Source organism: Oryctolagus cuniculus, chromosome 7, assembly GCF_051225735.1.
Source record: "Oryctolagus cuniculus isolate XC-2025 breed Fujian yellow rabbit chromosome 7, ASM5122573v1, whole genome shotgun sequence".
In the NCBI taxonomy this organism is placed as follows: Eukaryota; Metazoa; Chordata; class Mammalia; order Lagomorpha; family Leporidae; genus Oryctolagus; species Oryctolagus cuniculus.
In genome coordinates this window covers 52,894,413-52,912,374 of record NC_142873.1, presented here as the reverse complement: position 1 = coordinate 52,912,374, position 17,962 = coordinate 52,894,413, and the positions used below count along the sequence as shown (strand labels likewise).

Genomic DNA, 17,962 nt, shown 5'->3' with positions numbered 1-17,962 from the left:
ATCAATATAATTCTAAAAATCTATCTTTGTTTTGACACATGCTTTTTTTTTTTTTTTTTTTTTTTTTGACAGGCAGAGTGGACAGTGAGAGAGAGAGACAGAGAGAAAGGTCTTCCTTTTGCCGTTGGTTCACCCTCCAATGGCCGCCACGGCCGGCGTGCTGCGGCTGGCGCGCTGCGGCCGGCGCACCGCGCTGATCCGATGGCAGGAGCCAGGAGCCAGGTGCTTTTCCTGGTCTCCCATGGGGTGCAGGGCCCAAGCACCTGGGCCATCCTCCACTGCACTCCCTGGCCACAGCAGAGAGCTGGCCTGGAAGAGGGGCAACCGGGACAGAATCCGGCGCCCCGACCGGGACTAGAACCCGGTGTGCTGGCGCCGCTAGGCGGAGGATTAGCCTAGTGAGCCGCGGCGCCGGCGACACATGCTTTGTTTATTAACCATCTTCACCTTATACATTTTCTGATTTTTTTTTCATTATAATTTATCTTGATGAAGAAGATCTCTTGATTTTTAGACTGTACAGGGGTTACTGGGCATCATGGATATGGATGTCATTTCTATATCCAGATAAGGGTGAGTTTTTTGTCATTACTTCCTTAAGTAATCATTCTACTCTTTTTCTCTGCTCATTCTGTAGCTTTCATAATAATACATATTATTTCACTTGATAGCATCCTATAAATCATGTAGGCTGTCTTCAAGATTTTTCATTTGTTTTACTTTCTGTTCCTCTGGCTGGATAATTTCAAGCAATCCGTTTTTCAGTCTGCAGACTATTCAGTTTCATTGAGTCAGCTGATGATTTCTCCAATGAATTTTTCATTTCAGTCATTGTATTATTTAGTTCCAGAATTTGTTTGGCTCTTTTTTTTATGGCTTCTGCACTACTGAACTTCACATTTTGTTCATGTATTCTGCTTCTGATTTCACCTAGTTGTTATCTGTGTTCTCTTGTAGCTAACTGAGCTTCTTTAAGATGACCATTTTGAGTTATTTATCAGGAAATTCAGAGTTCTTTGCTTTTCTGAGGCCAAGCACCATAGTTTTATTTTGTTCCTGGTTCAGGTTATGTTTCTTTGATTTCTTCCTTTGCTTTAAAGTTTTCTGTTGTTGTTCTTGCCATTTCAAAACAAGTCCCTGCCTTCAGTCTTTATAAACTGACTGGCTTGGGAGAAAAATGTTGGTCTGGTTAGAGACTTCTGGGGCCCCTCTGACCTTTTCTTTTGGATATGCCTGCCCACTCCATTTGTTATCTCTTTATGTATGAGAGAAAAACCTTAGGATTGTGTAGACTTTCTTTTTAAGTCCGATACCGAGGCTTCCTGCTTAGTTTCCCTAGGGTAGTTCCCTGAAGCGATTGAACTTGTGGGCTTCTCCCAATCTCACAGAGTTGAATTGGCTACTGAGATCCATGTGTTGTCTCTAAAGCCTCTGTGGAGGTGCTGCGCTTGCTATCTGTGAAGGGTTTCTCATGCCTTTCCTAGAAATGCAGACACACCATTTGTGGGTGCTCATATAAGCCATAATGGTGGTGTGGGTGAACTGCTGGGGGTGCTTGTTGAGTGTTGGGAGGGCTTCAGTTGAGGGTTCATTAGTGGGTCTCTTCATGGAGTCCTGTACACTTATTGATTGTTTTCTGAGATCTGCATTATGTCTTCTGTGGGCCCCCATCTTTCCTATCTTTCCATAGGTCCCCCAAACTATTCCTTCATGACAATGTCCTCAGTGATCTGAGTGAGGCAAGGTTGAAGTGAGCCTTTAGGGTAATGTCCTGAGAGGCTCTTCCTTCACTCTGATCTTCCCCTGTGGGTGAATTTATAGGTTGAAAGTATCTGTCTTGGCACTGAGCTGTGTTGCTTTTGGGGAACTGACACAGTCAAAGTGAATTTATTCTTCTTACCATTCTTAATGTATTGATTTTTGGATTTTTTTGCTCAAATAGCATGTTGAAATCTCTCCACTTCTCTCCCAGATTTCTAGAGAGGTATTCCTGCCTATGAATAGTCATCAAAATCATTGTTTCTTTGGGAGTATGAAAACAGAAATCTCTTTAGTCATCTTGTCTTCTTTTTTTTTTTTTTCCGTAAAAAGTGTCATTGACATTTTAATAGGGATTGTATTGACTCTCAAGATTTCTTTATGTAACGTGGACATTTTAAAAACATTAACTTACAGTAAAACAAAACACAGAAATAGACATTTCTCTAAAGATATACAAATGGCCACCAGGTATATGAAAAGATGTTCAATATTACTAATCACCAAGGAAATGCAGATCAAAAGTATAATGAGATGTTGCCCCACATCTCTTAGGATGCTATAAAAAATAAAACAAAAGATACCAAGCACTGGTGTGAAATTGGAATTCTTATACACTATTGGTGAGAATGTAGAACAATATAATCACTATAGAAAATAGTATGGAGGCCCCTAAGAAAGTGAAGATAGAATCATATGAACTAGCAATCCTGAGTATTTATCCAAAAGAATTAAAATCAGGTCTTGAAATATTATCTGCAACTCTATGTTTACTGAAACACTTACAATAAACAATCTAAATGACTGTCCAGGGTAAAGAATATGTGGTATATACACACAACTGCATATTATTCAGCCTTAAAAACAAAGTAAATCCTGCCATTTGTAACAATATGTATAAATCTAGAGGTCATTCCATTTAGTGCAATAAGTCAGTCACTGAAAGATAAATGCTACATGATTTTACTTGTCTGTGATATCTAAAAAAGCCAAGTTCATAAAAGCAGGGAATAGAATGCTGGTTTCCAATGGCTGTGAGGAGGCAAATGAAGAATTATTTTTCAATGGATATGTAGTTTCTTTTACATTAGATGAGTAAGTTTTAGAGATCTGATGTACAAAATAACATCTACAGCTAATAATATGTACATGCACATTAAAATATGTTAAGACAGTAAATCTCATGTTCAGTGCTCTTCAAACAAAAACAAAAATGAATACCAGTATATTTTTGGAGGTGATGGGTATGTTTAGTGTCTTGATTGTGGTGATAGTATCACAGGTATATGTGTGTGTCCAACCCTTTAAAGATGTGTAAATTAAAGCTATACAATGTCTTGATTATCAATTATACCTCAATAAAGCTAAAACTATGTCATAATTTCTAAAGAATTGAATTTAAAAGATGTAGCATATAACTGGTATTCCAATAGACATTAAAAATGGAATGAATCAAATCAAAATAAAGAAACTGAAAGAAGAAAACAGAAAATATATGGATAAAATTAGATGGTTGAAATTAATCTAAATATATAAACTGGATTCACAACTAAGAGGCACATAATGTCAGACTAGATTAAAAAATCATCTATATACATTTTACAAGCATAAGTGGATGGAAAAGGACATATTAGATATTATATTAATGAAAACATTTCTAGTGTATTCATATCAGAAAAATATGTATATGTGCAAAATATGCATAGATAAATCAATACCAGTTACATCAACATTGATATCAGAAAAAATTAACTTGAGAGCCAAAAGCAGTCCTAGAAATAAAGATGGACTTTTCATAATAATAAAAGACTCATCAGGAAGACATAACAATTCTAATATCATATTGATTTAAGAAAATAACTTCATGTATAAAGTCAAACACTGATAAGATGATAGGGAGACATTGATAAATTTACCAAAGCATAGCTTTTTCTGAAAAATATTTTTCTCATAAAATGATTGACCAAGTTTTCAAAGATCTGAAATAATAGGGAAGATTTAAAAATACAATTCTGAAGTTAAAAATTGGAGAATACATTTCCTGTCATGCATACATGTACTTGGAACATTTATGAAAACAGATCATATATTAAACAATAGGCAGACATGAACAGATTTCAGAGCATTAGTATTTTCTAGAACATGCTATCTGACCACAATGTCTTAAAACTATAAACTGAAACAAAAATGTAACTCATAGCCAAATATTTAAAATTAAAACTCATATTTCTATGTATTTCACAGATCAAATAAAAAGCATAAAGGAAATGAATGATAATAATTATCAATGAGTTATTCTGGAGGTGTTTTCAAGGTGGTGAATAAGGATTTTTGCCTTAAGTTTATGTAATGAAAAAATTTTTTAAAAATTCAAAATCATGAGATAAATTTTCAATTTTAGAAGTTAAAGAACACAAGGGGGCCGGCGCCGCGGCTCACTAGGCTAATCCTCCGCCTTGCGGCGCCGGCACACCGGGTTCTAGTCCCGGTTGGGGCGCCGGATTCTGTCCCGGTTGCCCCTCTTCCAGGCCAGCCCTCTGCTGTGGCCAGGGAGTGCAGTGGAGGACGGCCCAGGTGCTTGGGCCCTGCACCCCATGGGAGACCAGGAAAAGCACCTGGCTCCTGGCTCCTGCCATCGGATCAGTGCGGTGCGCCGGCCGCAGCGCGCCGGCCGCGGCGGCCATTGGAGGGTGAACCAACGGCAAAGGAAGACCTTTCTCTCTGTCTCTCTCTCTCACTGTCCACTCTGCCTGTCAAAAAAAAAAAAAAAAAAAAAAAAAAAAGAACACAAGGGAATATCCTTAATTTGAGGAAATAAAAAAGAGCAAAATTAAATGAGGTAAAATACAAGGAAGTATCAACAAGCTAGAGTTTAATTAAAAATATTAATATAACTGGAAAACCTTTGGCAAGACTGTTCCAGAAAAATATAGAGAAATCACATATACAAAAATATTAGGAACTATAAAGAATACAGATAAATGTAACACAATTAACAGGATAAGAGCATATTGCAGTCAACTTATGCCAGTAACTGCAAACAGAGAATGGTCAAACACAAATAACGAAACCAATTTAAAAATAACTAGGAAACGTGAAGTGTCTAATAACTACAACAGAAATTGAATCAGTATTTAATAACTTTCTAGCACCAATTGTTTTTTAAATCTACAAGTTCTACCAAACACCAAAAAAAAAATGTTTTAATTTTCTACAAACTCTTTCAGAAAATAAAAAAAGAAAAAGGCAGAAATAAGAAGGAGTAATTTTTTTTTTAGTAATATAAAGAGAACAGATTTCATGTATTTCATAGGTATAGGGCTAAGAAGATAACCTACTTCCCTCCCTCCCTCTCTTCTTCCCCCAGTCAGGCTATTTTATGAGACTAATATTATGTGAATATCAAGACCAGATAAGAACATTTTAAAAGGGGAAAATTACAGCTAAATCTTGCCCATGAATACAGATTCAAGTATCTTAACATATATTTGCAAAGAAAAATATATATGCGAATTCAGTGATTAGATTTAAGAAATGAGACAGATAATCTGTGATGGCTGAATGGAGAAAAAGTTTGCACCTGCCTCAGCTGCAGAAAAACCAGAACAACAAAGGAAAGGCCATGCTTCCAGGGGAATTATTGAGGGAAATCTTCAGTAAAGAAGTGATGGAACAGCGTGGAGACTCTGTAAGCCAGCAGAGAGAGAGGACAGACACGCCACCACTGCTGGCAGCTGCAGCTCCTATGCCACCTGCTCTAGCTGGGGAATGCCATCTTACCGGAAAAAGTAAGAAGGCAGCATGGCCCCTGCCAGCAATACAGACTAGCAGTCCTGACTTTGGGAGAATTCCCAGTCCTCACTGACTTCAAGTACAACTTAGACAGCTGCCTGGGATCTAGCAGACGACTTTGCTCTGAAAAGCAAACCAACTTTGCCTCCCTCTTCCCAAAGTGTCAGACTCTAATTTGTTGTTGTACAGCTACTACTGAACTCTGTTCTGCCTTAGGAGAGAGCTGGCAGCCCTGCTGCTACCAGAAGATACTGGAGCCAGTGAGAGGCCACTTTTCAGGGTGGAGAGTGGACCCCCAGTGCCTTTCAGCTGTAGATGTTGTAGGCATAAGACATGGAGCCACACTTGCCCACTCAGTATGAGGTAGGGGGATTCCCCTTGCCTTACTGGTGCAAGCACTAGCATAAGCCCATAAAAATGTGAGAGGGCAAGAACAGAGAACAGGTTATGGTGCTGGGAGCCCAGGGAATAAGCTCCAGCATCACCCTTGAATGCTGTGTGGAAACTCAGGACAGTTCCACCTGTGTCTTGCAGATTTGAGATCGTCAATGTTGGTGTAACAACCTGAATAGTGACTCAAACTGATTTGTGGTATCTGGAGAGCTCTGTCTGCATTTTTCCGGGTTAAACTGGTGGCTACCAGTCTACAAGGCCCAATAGAACCAGCTTTCACCCTGTTAGACCTGGGTAACAATCCCACTGAATCCTGCAGCACCAAGTTGCTGACTACTGGATTCCTTGGACTCACTGGAATGTACCCTGCAGGGCGTAAAGAAGAACCTGCCTGCATTATACCTCTCCAGACCCACTCCTGCAAGTTTAAAATCCCCAGGAAACCTTGCAGTCACCCTGTAGGATGGGAACAACGTCCCTCCAGATCTCTCAGTTCTGGGACTAGTGCTTTTGCTGCTCTATGTCCTAACACCAGTCACATTCTCTAATCGGGACCCGAGGAAGGTCTCGTCTACATCGTACATTCCTAGAGCCACTGCCATAGCATCACTTAGATTTACTCAGTGGGTCAAAGAGACAGCCTCCTCTGTGTCCCTTACCACCAAGAAGGAGGCTCTGGCCATCACAAACCCTAGAGTGACTGACACTCAACTCTCATCTTTCTGGGGACTGAAGATATATAATACATACTCTAAGAAGCCCACATTCACTTTAAAGTTCCATGAACTGCTGAACACGAGACAACTTTGGCACTTACAGATAATGCTAATATTGATTAAAGCCAAAAAAATCATTCAGAATTTACACTTTTAGGCTCATCCAGAACCAAAGTCAAAGCAACAAGCCAAGTGATGCCCTATATTCCTACTTTAAAAAAGCAAAACAAAAAACCCCAACTATTTTCTAAGAAAATCTACTTTATAAAGAAGGGACTATTATATTTATATCAGACGTGCAGATGGCAACATAAGGACACAGGAAACAAGAAGAAGCAAGGAAGCATGACACCTTGCAAAAGAAGACAATAGTTCTCCAGAAATAGATAATGATCTGAGGGAAATCTATACAATGCCAGAAATAGAATTCAAAATAATGATCCTAAGGAAACTCAATTTGATGCAAGATAATACAGAGACAGTTTAATGAAATGGGGCAAACGATAAAAGGCCTGAATGAAAAATTCAGTAAGGAGGTAGAAATCGTTAAAAAACAAACATATTTTGGAGCTGAGAATGTCAATCAACAATAAATAAACAATAAGAAATGCAGTTGAGAGCTTCAGTGGCAGAACAGACCAAGCGGAGGAAAAAAACTTCTGATCTGAAGAATGAGACTTTTGAAATTACACATCTAGACAAAAATAAGGAAAAAACAATTAAGAACAAAGGAAGCCTACATAGACTGTAGAATACCAATAAATGAACAAACATAGTGATTCCTGAAGGAGAAGAGAAAGAAGAAAGCATTGAAAACTTACTAAATGAAATAATATACTACACTACAATAGTTGTGATCATTTTGTGCCTACTTTAAAATTTACTTTGTGTAAGTTGAACGTCTTCTTATTTGATTATTGTTTATAACCTTTGCCTATTTTCCCACTGACCTTGGTCTTTTACTTTTTATTTGCTGAATTCTTTATTTTGTGGAGCAGTAGGCCTTTGACTGCAATGTAAGTTAAAAAATAAGTTACTCAGAAAATTAAATATTAAGTTAAAAAATAAAATAACATACTGAACAACTTTGGTTTATCCAAGGAATGCAAGTTTGTTTCATTATTAGAATATCTATTAATGAAATTTAGCAGATTAAAGAAAAAATAAACACTTAAATTCATGCAGAATAATTTGATGAATTATCTATGATTAATTGTCAAGAGTAAACTAGTTACCTTTATTTTATTTTATTTTATTTTTTTGACAGGCAGAGTTAGACAGTGAGAGAGAGAGAGAGAGAGAGACAGAGAGAAAGGTCTTCCTTTTTCCATTGGTTCATCCCCCAAACGACCGCTATAGCCTGTGTGTTGCAGCCGATGCGCTGCACTGATCCGAAGCCAGGAGCCAGGTGCTTCTTCCTGGTCTCCCATGCGGGTACAGGGCCCAAGGACCTGGGCCATCCTTCACTGCACTCCCAGGCCACAGCAGAGAGCTGGACTGGAAGAGGAGCAACCGGGACAGAACTGGCACCCCAACCGGGACTAGAACCCAGGGTACCGGCTCTGCAGGCGGAGGATTAGCCTAGTGAGCCGCGGCGCTGGCCACTAGCTACCATTTTTAAACCCAATAGTCGGCCGGTGCCGCAGCTCACTAGGCTAATCCTCCGCCTTGCGGCGCCGGCACACCAGGTTCTAGTCCCAGTCGGGGCACCGGATTCTGTCCCAGTTGCCCCTCTTCCAGGCCAGCTCTCTGCTGTGGCCAGGGAGTGCAGTGGAGGATGGCCCAAGTGCTTGGGCCCTGCACCCGCATGGGAGACCAGGATAAGTACCTGGCTCCTGCCATTGGATCAGCCTGGTGGGCCGGCCACAGCGGCCACTGGAGGGTGAACCAACGGCAAAGGAAGACCTTTCTCTCTGTCTCTCTCTCTCTCTCACTGTCCACTCCGCCTGTCAAAAAAAAAAAAAAAAAAACAAAACAAAAAACAAAAAAAAAAACAAACCAATAGTGAATTATGTAAATCTTAATGTAAAAAAGTTAATTGTTGAATAGTCAAAACAATTCCCTTAATGTCTGAAACCAGAGAAGGATGGCCCCTCAAAATTACATTGGAGATTCCAGTCAGCAAATAAGACCAAAAAAGAAATGAAAAATGGAATTACTGCTAATGAAAACAAAAACACAATTAAAGATTATTATGATGTAATGCTTGTAGGATAATTAAATGTCAGTATTGAAACCTAATCTCTAGCTGCTGTCTTGTAGATATGAATGAATGTTCACCAAGCATGTATTTTGTATTTTGTTGCATTGTACACTGCAACTAATAAGCCAAAGAATCTACATATATTAGGTGTGTGTACTGTTTCTAAAAACCACAAACTAAGAATGATAAATTATCAATATAGTTTAGTATTTGCTAATTTTACTACACTCTTTTGTTATGTACATGTAGGGAAGTCATAGAGATTATAAATTCAATTTGAGTAAAGTTTAAAGCCATACATTTTATGATAAAGGGCCTTTAACTTAAGATGGCCAAAGCACTGATATTATATATTTGCTGTAAAGAGAATTATAAGAGTTTTATTTTTCTGATATTAAAAGTACTTAATAAAGACTTGTTTCTATTAACTTGAAAAAAAGTTCAAGGTATATATTGGCACACTTACTATATACATTATTTGAAAAAGATCATCCTCTGACTTTAAAATGTGTGCGTATGTGTCTGTACAGAACCTGTTCTCCCAATTAACTATTCTGTAAATCCATGGCATATTTCTGAATTTCTTAATACTAAAAATCACTATATGAATAATAAATGGTGAATACACATTAATGCATTGTTGAATTAATAATGAAATACTTGTTACTAATGAGGAGAGAAAGCAATGTTGTAAGAGAACAAGAAATAACTAAAGAGCTTCAAAGAGCAAAACTCTATGGATTCTTAGTGTTTTCAGTTTGCTGGAAACCTGGGTATTGTGTTGTTATGTTAGTCTTTGGAATTCCCTCAAACCATCAGGCATAGTGTCATGTTTTGTAGTTGCTGCTTGAAATCTTTCAGAAGCAGTCTTATTGGTGCCTAAATGAATTTGACGTAATTTAATAACACCTCTAGTAGATTCCATGTTGTCAAGAATGACAACTGTTTTCCTTATTGGTATAGTTTGAATGCTTATCAAGGTGCCCAGTACACAGCAGACAAAAATGTTTTCATTGATTTGAAACACCTTTTTCAGGCTAAGCAACTAAAACCTAAGTAACTATGTAATTAACAGAGCCAACAATTTAATTAACTCAGCTATGTAAATTGGTTACCTGAATCCAACATTGGAGTGAAGGATAACATTCCAATATTCACAATGCAGGCGTTGTGCATTCATTGGATTATGAAAGACTAAAAGTAAAGTGTTGTCTTGGGTGTGGTAATAAGAATCAACACATTTATATTGTTGGTGGGCTTCTTGAAGAACCTGAAAATAAAAATAACTGCAATGTTATCTTTTGTTCCCCCAGAAAAGGGTCTCCTTCCAGGGCATTTCTCATTTCTTGGCATCTCTTTTCTTCTTCCCTCACCTCTACTTTGTGAGTCAAGTTGGGGCCCCCAGAGGATGCTTTCCCGAATACTAGATGGTGAGAGCAAAAATGGTGTATGTTTGGGGGGGGGCATTTCAGCATTTCTCATACAAAGACTAATCCTAGGCTCCAGGCATGGAGCGGCATTTGATACAAGTGTTCTTCATTAAGACTGGTAGAACAACCAAGTCAAGCCATTTGTTGTCTAGCACTTTCCATGTTTTCATATAGATCATCTTATTTTATCATTGTTACAAAGCTCAGACAATGGATTAAATTGTGTCTTCTCCCCTCCAGACTTACACGGTGAAGACTTCCCCCAGTATAACAGTGTTTGGAGATGGGGTATTTGGGAGGCAAATGGGTTTAGATGAATTCATGAAGCTGAGGTCTTCATGATGGATTTAATGTCCCTACAAAAAGAGGCACCAGAGATCTTGTCCCCCCCCCCCCCCGGCCTCTCGCTCTCCTCTCTTTGTTTCTCTACCCATATACCCACATGCTCTAGAATGTAACCATGTTGGCACCCAGAGCTCACACTTTCAGTTTCCAGAACTGTTAGAACTCTGTGGTATTTTGTTGTGGCTGCCTGAGAAGACTAATAAAATAGGTATGATTACTTTTCCCACCTCAAAGTATTAGCGCTATCGTTTTTCAGCATAAATTGGGGCTGAGAGAGAATCAGGATGTGTCCAGAAAAACGGAATTTTTAAGTCCTGGGGCCAGGGTTCTGTTGTCTTTTAATCTTTTGTATTCCACAGAATGCTCTCCACTTTATCTACCAAACTGACCCCAGCTGAGAGGTCTTTCTGACACACATTGTTTCTACTTGTCTTCCAACTTTTTTTTTCTTTTTCTTTTTTTTTTTATGATTTATTTATTTATTTGAGAGGTAGAGTTACAGATGGAGAGAGGGACAGACAGAAGCAAAGGTCTTCCATCTACTGGTTCACTCCCCAAATGGCTGCAATGGCTGGAACCGAGCTGATTTGAAGCCAGGAGCCAGGAGCTTCCTCTGGGTCTCCCATGCAGATGCAGGGGCCCAAGGATTTGGGCCATCTTCTACTGCTTTCCCAGGCCATCAGCAGAGAACTAGATCAGAAGTGGAGCAGCCAGGACTTGAACTGGCACCCATATGGGATGCTGGCACCCCAGGCAGAGGCTTAGGCTATTACACTATGGTATGCGCCCAGCTTTTCCTTTTCTTAAAACATATCACCCTCTGCATGTACTGCAATGGCAGCTACCAAAGAGGGGCACAGTGAGCAACTGCTTATCCTGTTTCCATGTCACTGTCAATCAATAGTAAGGACACTCTCCATAGGAAAATAAATTCGACAGCAGTGGACTTCCGCTATTGTTTTCAGGATCAGTCTGATGCAGGTTGCTGTTGTTTTTTTTACCGATTTGGAGTAATCTGAAGGCATGGAATTACATATTATGTTCAAAAACAGTTGTTTTACTTGTGCTTTCAACTCTGGCTTGATAGAAGAACCAAAATAATGCATTTATTTTCCCCAATCAAGTCCCCTATATGAGTGTCTTTATGGAGTGGCACTTAAATTTTTATGTCTGTTCCCTGAGAGCCAACATACATGTGGTGAAAATCTTTGCATTAAAAAGATTGCTGTGTAGGGTCCCAACCATTACGTAATAATTTTTGTTGAGAGACAAATTCCTTTTAGACTATAAACCAAGAAAACCAATGTGTTTATTTATGATGAACATAAATCCTTCATTCAATTAGACAATAAGAGCTCCATAATCTTTGTGTTGCCATATTTTATTTGTCTGCTAGGAAACAAAGCACTAAGTTTCCCATAGCTATAGTTGTTCTGAATGCCTGAAAAGTTTTCATAGCATACCTCCTCTTTTTTTAAACTGACTTTTCTCCTTTAATCTATATTAATATTGCTGATCTCATTAGTTGTATATTATTTCATTAAAATGAGTACCTGTGTTCCAGGCAGTGTGAAAGGGTATAGGGGAAACAAAAAGGAAGGAGATAGATAAGATCTTCCTCTTAAATTTGATGAAGACTTTTATACATCATGTGGAGCTCAGAGAGGTTATGGCTTAGTTGATGAAATTGGTGGGATATTTGTTAAGTAGAGAATGGTTTGGAACAGGGCAAGAGTGGAAACAGGCTGATGATTAGGCTCTTATGGTAGAATGAGAGCTGGTAGTTAGATGAAAGCAGTGGCAGAAGAGATGCAGAAGAGCTTAAAGAAATATTTGGAGGTGGATCCTTCAGATATGAGCATTGATGATGGGTCAGATAGAAGGGATAAAAAGAAGGCTGGAGTAAAGGGTAACTCTTAGCCTTTTTGATTTAGCAATCGAAAGATGCTCACATTTTCTGAGATGGACATCATGGTAAATACACTTAGGTGTGAGAATTCTGACCTTCGTGTGGGATACTAAATTTGAGGTACCTATCATGAATTCACATAGAATTTGGACTTAAGTATTAATGTGGATTTCAGGAGAGAGGGAATTTTATCTAAGTGTCTTCAGCATTGTACAGTACAAAATAGATGAAATCATCAAAAGACAGTGTTTACAGAGGAGAGAAAAGTGCTCCAGTGTTGAGCCTCAAAACTCTTTGACATTGGCCAGTGCAGTGGCTCACTAGGCTAATCCTCCGCCTGCGGCGCCAGCAACCCTGGGTTCTAGTCCCGGTCAGGGCACCAGATTCTGTCCTGGTTGCCCCTCTTCCAGGCCAGCTCTCTGCTGTGGCCCGGGAGTGCAGTGGAGGATGGCCCAGGTGCTTGGGCCCTGCATCCCATGGGAGACCAGGAGAAGCACCTGGCTCCTGGCTTCAGATTGGCACAGTGTGCCGGCCATCGCGGCCATTTGGGGGGTGAACCAGTGGAGGGAAGACCTTTCTCTGTCTCTCTCTCTCTCTAACTCTGCCTGTCAAAAAAATAAAAATAAAAAAATAAAATCTATTAAAACTCTTTCATATTTAAATACTGGGTGGCCAGAGAAGTCAACAACTTCCAAATAAAGCACCGAGGAAGAGCTTATTACAGAGTCTTGGAAGCCAAGAGTGAGGAGTGCTTCGAGGAAAGTGGTCCAACCTGGAAGGCTAAATGGTGAGGGGAGATGAAGCAAGACGGAATGTCCGTTAGAGTGGGCGAGGCAGTGACTACTGATGGCCTTGAAAAGTGTAGCTTCACGGCAGGGTGAGGATGGAGTCAGACTGAAACAAAATCTGAAATGAACTTCCAGTTAAACATGGAAGATTAAGCACATGCATGCCCTAGTGCTCACCAAAAACAACAATAAAAAAATCCAGTAAGATTATTAATTTTTTTTAAATTGAAAAGTTGAAGGTCACAGGAGAGTATACAATGACAACAAAATTTTAGGAGCTGGAAAGCTCAGAGCTGACCAGTAATTGACAACAGAACATACAAAGCCAAATTTCGAGATTCAGCTTAGGAGACATCAGTCAGAATCAATGTGAAAACGTAGAAAAGCACAGGAAATGAGGGTACTAGGTACCTCTGGAATCAGAGTGAAGGTGGCACTGAAAAGAGAGAGATTAAAGTGTTTCTAAGAGGCAGGTAGGCCTCCGAGATCCTGAAATGGCTCTAGCCAGGCTGCTGCTACCTGCCCTTCACTGCAACAGAAGGGAGAGTGGTTATTTACCAAAGGAGACCCCTGGGTTCCAAGACACCTCTGAGAGGGAAGTGCATTGCAGAAAGAGAACCCTGTAAAGTCGAAACCAATGCTGCCCAACAGAAATAGAGGACGAGCTATGAATGTGAGCCACAGGTGTAATTCTAAATTTCATAGTAGCCACTCATTAAAAACCAAAGAATCAGGCAGGTGGAGTTCCTGGATCCTAGCTTCAGTCTGGCCTTGCCCTGTCCATTGTGGCCATTTGCAGAATGAACCAATGGAAGAAGAAAGATCTCTGGCTCTCTCTTTCTCTCTCTCTGCTTCCCCACCCTCTCTGTCACTCTGCCTTTCAAATACATCTTGAGAAAAGCTTTGAGGGGCCGGCGCTGTGGCGCAGTGGGTTAATGCCCTGGCCTGAAGCACCGGCATCCCATATGGGCGCCGGCTAGAGACCTGGCTGCTCTACTTCCTGTCCAGCTCTCTGCTATAGCCCAGGAAAGCAGTAGAAGATGGGCCAAGTCCTTGGGCCCCTGCACCCATGTGAGAGACCTGGAAGAAGCACCTGGCTCCTGGCTTCGGATTGGCGCAGCTGCAGCCATAGCAGCCATTTGGGCAGTGAACCAACGGATTGAAGACCTCTCTCTCTCTCTCTCTCTGCCTCTTCTCTCTCTGTGTAACTCTGACTTTCAAATAAATAAATAAAATCTTAAAAAAAAAAGAAAAAATTTGATAAAAGTAAAATTCAGATAAAAGAACAAAAAAGTGCCAGTTTGTATATAAATCTGAAAACAACAGGAGGAGTTAGTTTTAGTATTATTTGTTATTTTGCATAATAGTTAAGAGCAGAAACTTTGGGGTGTCTTCTCACTTAGCAACCATGTGACCTTGGGGAAAAGTCATTATTGGTCAAGGTGCTTTAATTTCTTACTATTTAAACAGTTTGTACTTCATAGGATTATCATGAGGACTAAATGAGCTAATAATACATATCAGTCATTGTCAAGCACATGGTAAACACTCAATAAATGTTAGCTATTACAGTTTTAACTGACTTGTTGACTGAAACAAAAAATACCATGAAATGTAATGAACACTACATAGAATCGATGGGCAATATAGGGGAAAATAAGATTGCTTTCCAATAAAATCTTACTTTTTTAGACAAAATACATGCAGCAGGTTTTTTTTTTTTAAGTTTTTCTAAAAGCATGCTTTTGGGGGCTGGCACCATGGCTCACTTGGCTAATCCTCCACCTGCAGCACTGGCATCCCATATGGGCACTGGGTTCTAGTCCCGGTTGCAAATCTCCCAGTCCAGCTCTCTGCTGTGGCCTGGGAAGGCAGTAGAGGATAGCCCAAGTGCTTGGGCACGTGCACCCATGTGGGAGACCAGGAGGAAGCACCTGGCCCCTGGCTTCGGATCGGTGCAGTTCAGGCCATAGAGGCCACTTGCGGGGGTGAACCAGTGGAGGGAAGACCTTTTTCTCTGTCTCTCTCTCACTGTCTAACTCTGCCTGTCAAAAAAAAAAAAGTTAGCTCATTCTAAAATATAAAAATAAAAAAAGCATGCTTTTGTAAAGTATATTTTACATCATGTAGGAGATTTCCTAGGAATGCATAGCTCAACCTGGGACTAAACTCATTTTTTTATTACTGAAGTACCAGAGAATATTGATCTGAACTAGATCTGAGAGAGTGACCTAGAAGTGAACTGTTCTACGTCACAGCACAGCTCCCCAGCCCCTGTCCGACCGTCTCCTGGAGGATCACAGCCCATAAATACCTGGAGCAGTACTTTTGGTTTAAAATGTTCCGTGAAACTCCAGTCCATTAGACTGCGCTGCTGCGTTTTCCTTATGTCCTCTAAATCTGCTTCCACCATCAGCTTCTTGGGTTTCTAAAAAAAAAAAAAAACACACACACACACAAAAATTTCAGCTTTAATATGTTTAAGTCCAACTGGAGCCCTCTTGGACTGCGTCAACAAACTAGCATGCGCTCCACCTAATTGGGGAAATCTGCATATGTATAAATCCATATGGCAACATTTTAGGATCCCTGCTGCCAGAAAGAGGACGCCTTTGACTTTTTTTTTTATGGGCAACATAATCTAAATATTTTTATTGTTAGGTTATACTCTTCTGAGTCCTGTTAGCAATTATAGAAAGGTTTTCTGAACTCACTTCAAGACGACGTTAGTCCTGCATGGCTGTATGGTCAGCAGGTGTTCGTGCGGCTGCCAAGCCCCACTGTCTAGAGGAGCATGGAGCTGGGATGGTTTGCTTAAACCGGCTAGTAAAATTAACTCCTTTCTCTCCAGCTGGAGCTGGCCTGGGGATGTCTGAGTGATCCCTCGCCTGTAACATCAGCATTCTCCTTCTAAGTGCTCCCCCCACCCCCCGACTTTCTTTCTTTTTTCTTTCTTTTTTTGAGTATTTCTCAATCTGGGTCATGGTTTTCTCAGATCATCTTACTTGTCATCTACACTTTTAGGAAAATAATTCCTTACCTTTTCAAGAGAATCAGCCGTTGTGACTGCTTCATCTTTGATCTCATTGTTCCTGGTCTGCTCTGTAAATCAAAGACACCAACATCCAGTTGTGTTCGGGCTTTGTTCTTGCCTTGGTCAGTCCTGTGCCTTTTTGTTGCCCATATGATCTATGTTTCTGTGCTGAAAAGGTAATTCCTGAAAGGCATGTCTAGTGCCTCCAAAAAAGGTGTTTGTGTCAATAATCCTAAATCAGTGCTTAGCTAGAAAATTTATACGAAACGCTTTGAAAATAACCCAGCTTCTTATATTCTTAAATCATATCATGCATTCTGCTTTCAGACTATACATCACTCACTTCCAGCAAGGGAATGATTAAAGTAAATCGACTGCTCACTACATATCTTCTTGTGCTGGTGACCATTGCAAGATCTTTTCAAATTTCTATAGGTCTTATCTGGTAGCTATGGGAAGGGGTGTATAGGAAGGATGTATGAGAAGCAGAACTACCGGATAAAAATGCCTCCTATGAGAAAATAATGCCATTTCACCATTCCGCAGAGCTCTTCTTCCATTTATTAATCATTTATTAATTTGAACAGTATTCACGGAACACCTTCAAATTTACAGGTGGAGTATGATGAAAGTGAGTTACATTAACAAATGAACGGGTAGCTGGACTCCACAGTATGGCGCCGTGGATGAATCATGCACACCAGTTTTCCTTGTGACCAAAGAATATCATTCTGTGATTAATGGGATTCTGATATCTGTCTTGGCTTAGAAGCAATCATCTCTGTGAATGCACTGGGAGGAAACAGTTAACGTTGTTGACTTGCATGCCACCAAGGAAAAAAAAAAAAAAGAGTTCCATGATAAGTTTAAGATAGAAAAACAGACATCTCTACTGTGAATATCTCAGCCTGTAATCTGCTCCTGTGGTAGTGAAATAGAGAGAGTATATAGTATGGTTCAAACCTGACCAAAGCTGTTGAGTGCGAATGGGAGGGCAGACCTTGTGGGAACACAGTCCCATGCTGCTGCATAGCAGCACCAACCTGGCATCTTCTACCCTTACAGTAACTGCAGATTTGGTCCTGCAAAGTTGTATTGAAAGTGGCTCCAGCCCAGCTCCCCACATGTGTCTCATTCATTCTCCCTTGCTCATAGTGCTCCAGACAGACTGGCCTGCTTGCTGTATCTTGAGGGCTTTGTCATTGTTTTCCGTCTATCTGCCCTACTTTGATTTTTAGATATTCAGTTGTTTTAAACTCTTGCTTCAATCACGTTGTTGCTCAAGTGTCACCTTCTCAAGAGCAATGTGCTTCTTTTCTGCTTTATTATTTTTAAACTGAAAGGCAGTTACAGAAAGAGAGCGAGAGATGGGAGAGAGAGAGAGAGAGAGAATCAATCTTCGATCTGCTGGTTCACTCCCAAAATGGCCGTAACAGCCAGAGCTGGACAGGTTGAAGTCAGGAGGCAGGAGCTGCATCTGGGTCTCCCACATGGGAACATGGGCCCAAGTACTTGGACCATCTTCTGCTCCTTTTCCAGCCAGGTGTGTTAGCAGGGAGCTGGATCAGAAGTGAAGCAGCCAGGACTGGAAATG

General features: G+C 40.2%; 1 protein-coding gene across 2 annotated transcripts in view; it reads right to left on the bottom strand.

The window, feature by feature from the left end:
• The window catches only part of SPAG17 (sperm associated antigen 17), a 285,936-nt gene that overhangs the window by 157,954 nt on the left and 110,020 nt on the right, over nt 1–17,962 (bottom strand). For both annotated transcript variants that reach the window (XM_051857350.3, XM_051857351.3), the window contains 3 exons: nt 16,375–16,436; nt 15,649–15,762; nt 9,978–10,132 (listed from right to left, as the gene is read on the bottom strand). In XM_051857350.3, the coding sequence (XP_051713310.3) occupies nt 9,978–10,132; nt 15,649–15,762; nt 16,375–16,436 (331 nt within the window). The remainder of the gene's footprint in view (nt 1–9,977; nt 10,133–15,648; nt 15,763–16,374; nt 16,437–17,962) is intronic.